Consider the following 7641-nt stretch of genomic DNA (forward strand, 5'->3'; position numbering starts at 1 on the left):
AAACGACAAGCTAAAAATCAAAAATAAATAAATAAAAATAAAAAAGTGATAAAGTAAGAAAAAATAAAGAAACAAAAAAAATTAGAACTAACCCTGCCGCCCCTGCCATCCGGTTGCCATTCTCCGTTGATTTGGGGGGAGGGAGAGTTCGGTTGGCGGGGAAGGGTCGCATTGCGGAACCTGGCCTTGGGGCTGCAGGGAGAGCAAATCCGGCCCTGGTTGCACACAGTGGTTGCCGCGCGGCCCAATTGATTTCAATGGGGTTACATCTGCGTGGCAATTGCTGAAAAAAAATACATGTGCCTGCACGGTCACGGATCGCCCACTCCGCTCACACACAATGCCCTAAGTATGTGTTTATTTGCATGCAGATGGTGGGGGCAGCGGGGCTGTTGGCTTCTTTTTTGCTTTATTGCTTTTTTGTTTTTTACATTTATTTCCATTTTTAATTATTATTTTTTACATTTTGATGTACTTACAATTTAAATTTTTATTTATGTTATTTTTTGAGGGTTTTTTTTCCATTTGACTTTATTGCTATCACAGAGGAGCTAACAAGCCCGTTTGATAGCATTTGGAGATGAAAGGTTCTCTTTATTGACCCCGTCACCTCCAATACAGATGTTCCAGCACAGCACTGTGCTCGTTCTTGTGTGACAGGAACGCTGCAAGTACAGCATTCCTGCCAGTGCTCACACAGAGCAGAGAATGGACATTCTGCGCTCTGCTCCCCACCCTCCAGCCTGATCTAATTTGCCATGGCCTCGGGTCCCCCAGAAGACCATGGCAGGCAGAGAGCCAGCTGCTGAGGAGAGGCGGAGAGGCAGTGGACAGAGAGGGAAGGGGAGTGAGGTGAGGGGGAGATCACTTGTACAAAAAGGCTCCCCCTCTACATTTAGCTGTGCATGCCCGAAATAGGGCTAAATGTAGAAAAAAAAACTGCCTGCCCGGAACTGCATATCCTGGCCGTCGGGCGATAGGAGTTCCACACCCCTGCAATATGACTGTACATTCTGTGTACAATCAACTTTAGATTTACCAAATCTATGTAACAGTAGTACCTACCCAAACTATCCAATCATACTATATCCAATTATATAGGCCCATGCACTACATAGTTGTTGGTGGGTCTAAAGGAGATTGTACAATCAAATTGTAATGTGTGGTGAGCTTTAGTTTTAGGTGAACAAAACATAAAAAGCAGCTCCATGTAGCAAGCAAAGTATAGGTACTGCCAAGGTTATTCTGGAATCATATGCAAGTCAGAAAGCCCTCTCCCTTTACCTCACTGTTAGTTTTATAAATGTCAATGCATTTTTATTCATACCTGGATTTCGAGTGGAACATGATTCAGTTCTGTGCAATCTCCCTCTCATATTCCTCTTTGTGTGGGCAAGGCTGTACTGTGCTACATTTTGGCAGGTTGAGATTCAGGCACTTTGAGGATGAGGGTACTTGCAGCTATAGGATCTGAATCTATTGGTGCAGCCAGTTGCAGAAGGCAATCACCAGTATGTAAATTTAAGGTAGGCTGTGTCCGCAAGTCAGTTTGAATGCAACATTTTCATGTGTGATTAAAGGACTATTAGCCACAGTGAATGAAAATTACATTTAGTCAGCTGCCATAACAGAATAAACTTCATTCACAGACTGGCAGCAACCACCAAGAAAAAGTTTCATGTGCAGCTGTTATGTAAAGACACAGGCCAGGCCTGCACAACTCTCTCCGTGATATATCATGGGATTTTGGGGCTCAGAAGACAATGGAGTTTTGCTGCCTTTGTGCATTCTGCATTGATGTATATCATTGTGCTGCACTGGAACATGTTCTCACATATAAGCAATTTTACATGTAGAAAGGTACTGTTTATATAGTGGAGTATCATTTTGTCTAGACTTTCTTTTGTTATTGCAGACCTTCGCTCCCAGAATAAATGTTTCCCCACTGCAACCCTTACTCTTCCACAACATAAAAAATTATTTCTTTTTTAAGACTCCAGCCCATCCTCTGGCTCCATTACTGCCTAGATGTGCATGATGCTTCGTGCTCCTGTAGCCTCCTGGGAAATCCCAGGAGGCTGCAGGAGCAGGGACACAACAACCAGAAAGCGAACCTGGTGGCACATCATAGTTGGCTGGCTGCAAGAACCCAGAGGAGGCAGCAATAACATCAGAGAGGAAGATGACAGCGCGGGACCCAGCCTGTGGCAGCCAGGCAGCGGAACACCGCAGAGCAGGGCTGGTGTTTGCTGGGTAAGTTCTGAAGAAGGCCCTGCAAAAAAAAACATATGGGGTGAAATTCCTCTTTGGAATGGGCCATTGGACCATTTCTCTTTGGAGTGGATATTGTGAAACTGTATCTTGTTCAAAATTGTCCTTGAGTTCCAGTCCTGGACTTTGCCTAGGCTGAGATGATGCCATCAGTCAAGCATTTCCTCATTTTCCTCTCCCCAGGGATCAGACTGCAACATTGTAACTTTGTAGCATGTAAAACATATTATTATTATACATTTATTTATTTTATGTAGATTTGCCCTTTTAAGGACATTGCCTGCTACTGCGAGCTGAGTCGCTGCCTTTCTACTCACAGTTCAGTAAACAAACGCCAGCAAAACCTACAGCTTTTTTTTTTTTTTAAATGCATTGATGCTTCAGGCTTTAACTGTCAGTATGAGCAATAAGAGAGAAATGACAAGAATGGGCGCTGGGAAATCTCCTAGGTCAGCAATCTGCAGGCATAAATCTTCAGTAACAGATGTGTACAGTTTGTATATAAGACGACACACTCTACAGTCAGGTTTTATAAATCCCTCTGCAACAGAATCATTAAAACGACCATTGCCATCATTGTGCAGCTTTCAAGGCCAAAACAGCAATTATGACTAAGCAGAGCTGAAAGGCTGTAGTTTCAGACTTAGCTAGTGAAATATATGTGTTTGTGTGTAATGGAAGTGCACTCAGCCATTGTTTGTTCACCTCAATATAATTTCGAGTTTAGAAATACCATTGGTTTTAATAGTAGTATCTGAGGTATTATTTACTTGCTTCGAAGAGCACGGGACTTGCACAACACTATTGGTTGGTGCCACTGGCATTGTCTTGTCATAATAACTGAGATAATATCCCCATTAAATTCAGAGAGTCTAACGTATAAAAGCTAATACTGTAGTAAGGAAAAATAGAGGCACTGTTCATTTTCTAAACTATGCAGTTGGTATATGCAACACAGCTATGTTCCAACTGTCCTCCTGTGAACGTTTGGTGTGTTCATTTGTGTTCCAGCATTCCCTGCTGCATTTTCAGTGATAACAAATTAGTAAGAGCCACTCACACGAGTCCATTCTGCCCTGCAGGGGATCTGTGAACAGATCTCCTGCTAAATCAGAGACGGAATGAATGGATGTTTGTATCCAATCAGTTTTTTCTCCACGGTTATAAACGGACCTATGTTAAATCTAGAGGAAGATGTAAAAGCACCTCCATCCATTTACATTTGATACCTACCTTTACATCCGCCTGTCCATAAACTTATATAGAGCTTCCATTCAAATTCATTTGAAAAGCTTGACAGGTGGCTCTCTACAGAACCCCATGTGGAAGAGGCCTTACGGTTCGTTCAACCCACATGCAGTGCGTTCCGGTCCGATTCTGGCCGGCTCACTTTTTTGTGGGGCAGGAGGGGGCGTGGCGGGCCATTGAAGTGAATGGCACCATAGCCATGCCCTCCGGCCGCAATGCGATCGCCCGCACATTGTGCCTGCAGTACGGCGCGATCAAAATGCTGCAAACACTATTTTGACCGCACTGGACCACAGGCACAATGTGCCTTGCGATCCCATTGCGGCCGGAGGGCGAGGCTACAGTGCCATTCACTTCACTGGCCCGCCACGCCCCCTCCTGAACCACAAAAAAAGTGAGGCCAGAATCGGAACGGGAAAACACTGCATCTGGTGTGAACGAACCCTGAAGGATTCAGCAGGGAGAAAAGAGCCGTTTCGTATGGCCATAACGGCCAATTCATCTTTGGATGTATTGAGCCTTTAAATGGTCGTTGGCAGCACTACCACGTTTTGAGAAGATCTAAAAACATAAATGTGTGCATTGGCTTTTAGTTAAAACATTTACTCCTGATTAGGACATAAAAAAGATTACATCCTCCTGTAATCTTGCCCACAGAAGCTCAGATGTCCCAGTCATTAGCATACAGTTTTCAGTATGCCAGTGGTTTGTGTCTTAATGAAACCCTCTCACTGGACCATTCATTTCAGCAACAATTTTCCCATAAGACTATGGGCATTAAACATATTTTATGCATGTGATTTACCTGTATAAGCTTCCCTTGTGTAAAGATCCAAAAGTTCTTAGACTGCTGATGGGCGCAGCCATCATGGATGTGATCTGAGCAGTCCCAGAGTCTCAGAGCTGTCACTTAAAGTACAATTAAACTTTTTTTTTTGCATATATCTACTGCTAGCAAGCGGTAGATGTATGCAAAAACATTTTTTTTAAATGTAAAAAGTTACCAAATAGGTAAAAACTTACCTGTGTCTCTGCCACTCACTCCCTTCCGAAGATCTGAAAATTCTCGAGCGGCCATGAAGCATCATGGGGCGGGCGCATGCCCAGTAGAGATCTTCGGCCGGTAGAAGAGGAGAGACACAGGGTAAGTACATGCATGCAGTCTGCACTGTATCAGAGACCGACACGAGCACTGGAGAGACTCCTGAAAACGACTGGAAAGAAGATGATCGGATCAAGAGGCATAATTTAAGGTAAGTCCTTACACCAACATTGGGGGGAGGGATGTCACTTTAAATGACACTCTATATTGTTCCCCTTTGCTACTCCCCTGGCAGCTTCATTGAAGGCTATGTAGGGTGGTAAATTAAACTGGCGGAGGAGTTGGGCCAGCACAGAGAGAAAATAGACATTTCCCGAAGAGGATAGGGCTATCACGCGCAAGGAGGGGGGCTGTGCTAGCAAATTTGCTAGCAAGTTCAAAGGCACATTGCAAGTGAATAAAAAATAATTTATGGAGAAAGGGAAAAAGCTGTAAGTGAACACATAAAATACTGGATTTTTCAGGGATTTTACTCACATTTTTTAAGTTGGTAAAGGGGTTTATTTCAATGTATTCTTAATAAACCCTACTGAATAATTATTTACAAATACTAGGACACCCCAGGGATGTACTGTGGAATCTCACTTAGCCACAGGTTGTAGCTAAAAAGTAATCTGCTTTAGGTTTTTCAGTCACTTGTCTTATTGGCCTCTGTTTGGCTTCTGTTGTGTCTTTCAGGTTGGGGACCAGATAGTGGAAATTAATGGAGAGCCCACACAAGGCATCACTCACACACGGGCCATTGAGCTGATCCAAGCTGGTGGGACAAAAGTTCTCCTGTTACTAAGGCCGGGGACAGGGCTTATTCCAGATCACGGTGAGTATCAATCATATTGCTAAAATGCAGTATTTGTGGATTGCCGGCATACAAAAATGAAGAATCATGCAGTGGTGACAACCATTGTGTGGTTTGATGCATTCCTAATAAGAATATGTAGGAATTTGTGGCAGTGCTTCAGCACAAATACAAAGTGCCTAATTCCTAGTGTACCTAGGTAGAAGAAGACATCAGCTGACAAAATAGCTGCCTTCAGTATATGTAGGTGACAGGTACATTTTGACAACATATTTGGATGTTCGCTTTGCATGATGAGTATCTGTAAAAGAAAACACATTACTATTAAGTGATTTGCTTTCAGCTGTAGATAAGGAGCACGAGGCAACAAATGACAACTGCACTCGAATAGACAACATCCTATGATCTACCTAGGTTATCACTTAAAAGTGGAACTCCAGCCAAAACTTATGTTAAACAGCATGGAAATTACCTCAAGTATTTATTTTTGTATGGAGTGGAAATCTCTCCACAGTTAGGGGAAATCCCACAATTGACAGACACTAATTTATCCCCATTTGAAGACTTCCCCTCACTTTCTGACTCATGTCAGCGGTCACAATGACAAATAATATTTGGGTCTGGCAGGAGATAGTGAAAACAATGCAGAAGCAGTATTTTGCATACAAAAATTTAAATAAGAAGGGTAAATAGAAGATTTTTGAAGGTAAGGGGAAAGTTCATTTTCTCGGTGTAGGGGAAGCGTGCAAGAGTTTTACAGTGGACAGTATCTTCCGGAAAGGCCTTTTGAGAGTATGGTATTGCCCAGTATGTGCGTGAGAAAACTGCAGAAGGTATGAGGACAGACAGTGTAAGGAGAAGAGAGCAAACGGTATGACTGTGGCCAGTATGTGATGATGAGAATTAGGAAGGGTATGTCTACAGACAGTATCTGCATGGGAAGGGCATGGTAGTGGGCAGTATGTGCAAGGAAAGATTGCAGAGGGTAAAACAGTGGGACATAGACGCAGGAGAGGAGTACAGAAGGTATGACAGTGGACAGTATTTGCAGAAAATTAGTGCAGGGGGATATGACTGCAGTAGGGCTGCAACTAACTAATCGATTAATAGATTATGAGAATAGTTGTCAACTATTCTCATTATCGATTAGTTGGTTGGATCCCCTAGCTCTCTCCTCCATGCTGGGAGGAAGGCACAGCAAGCAGTGGGCAGGTGCAATAGCCAGCCTGCTATTGGCTACTGCAGTTTGAAATGATCAATAGCAGACTGGCTATTGCACCAGCCCACTATCTGCTGTATTTACATTGAGCTGCCCTCATTCCCTGGCTGAAGCTATTCAAGCGCCACGTGCTTAACCACTTGCCGTCCGCCCGTTGTAAAAAAAACGGACGGACGGCACTGCAGCATTGGTGGGTGCATTGGCGCGCACGGGCAGAAAAGACCCGACCAATGCAAACACCCGTTACCGGGTGTTTCACATATAGGCGGTCGGCGGCTCCATAGCCCGCCGATCGTCTATATGTGCTTGTTTTTTCGGCACCCCTCACCTTGAATCCCGGTATCCGCTGCCCCATCAGCGGCCCGGGACCGGCTCGGAGGGCGTCAGGAGGAAGAGGAAGGGAGATCAGCTACTTGCTGACCTCCCTCCGGGCTGTGAATGCAGAAGTGATGTGTGTTACATCACTTCCGCATTCACCTGTCAGTCATCTGGCTGCTATAGCCAGAGAAAAGAAGCTGATGAAGCAGATCTCAGCTTCTTTTGGGGTCCACAGGTGACATTAGGGGTCCTGGGGACCCCTAATGTCTCCATAAAGAGGACCTGTCAGTGTGCCTTTGCTATTATATAGGGGGATTGTTATCCCCCTATATAATAGCAATAACAATAAGGGCAAAAAAAAAATATATAAATAAAAAAAATAAAAGTCACATATACAAAAGTAAAATAAAATAAAAGTCACATATAAAAAAAGTAAAAAAACCACCCCAAAAAATGTTTAACTCCCCCACTCCCACGTTTACCCAGATATAAACGTAAATACGCGTCCGGTGCACCAGCGCGCAAAAACGACAATTGCGCTACACACGTTGCATATCGCCGCGAACGTCGGAATGAGAGCAATAGTTCTAGGGCCATCAATCACTGATAACACCTAACTGATGAGCGGTAAAAGCTTTTAAAGCGTCGCCTATGGCCAATTTTGGGTATTATCGTTTTTTGAGGTTT

At 43.8% G+C, this 7641-nt stretch overlaps 1 protein-coding gene across 1 annotated transcript in view; it reads left to right on the forward strand.

The window, feature by feature from the left end:
* MAGI3 (membrane associated guanylate kinase, WW and PDZ domain containing 3) overlaps positions 1–7641 on the forward strand; it is a 412367-nt gene that overhangs the window by 396403 nt on the left and 8323 nt on the right. The window contains exon 20 of the mRNA XM_018564579.1: positions 5300–5438. Within this exon, the coding sequence (XP_018420081.1) occupies positions 5300–5438 (139 nt within the window). The remainder of the gene's footprint in view (positions 1–5299; positions 5439–7641) is intronic.

Source organism: Nanorana parkeri, unplaced genomic scaffold, assembly GCF_000935625.1.
Source record: "Nanorana parkeri isolate BGI_ZX_2015 unplaced genomic scaffold, ASM93562v1 scaffold761, whole genome shotgun sequence".
Taxonomy (NCBI): domain Eukaryota; kingdom Metazoa; phylum Chordata; class Amphibia; order Anura; family Dicroglossidae; genus Nanorana; species Nanorana parkeri.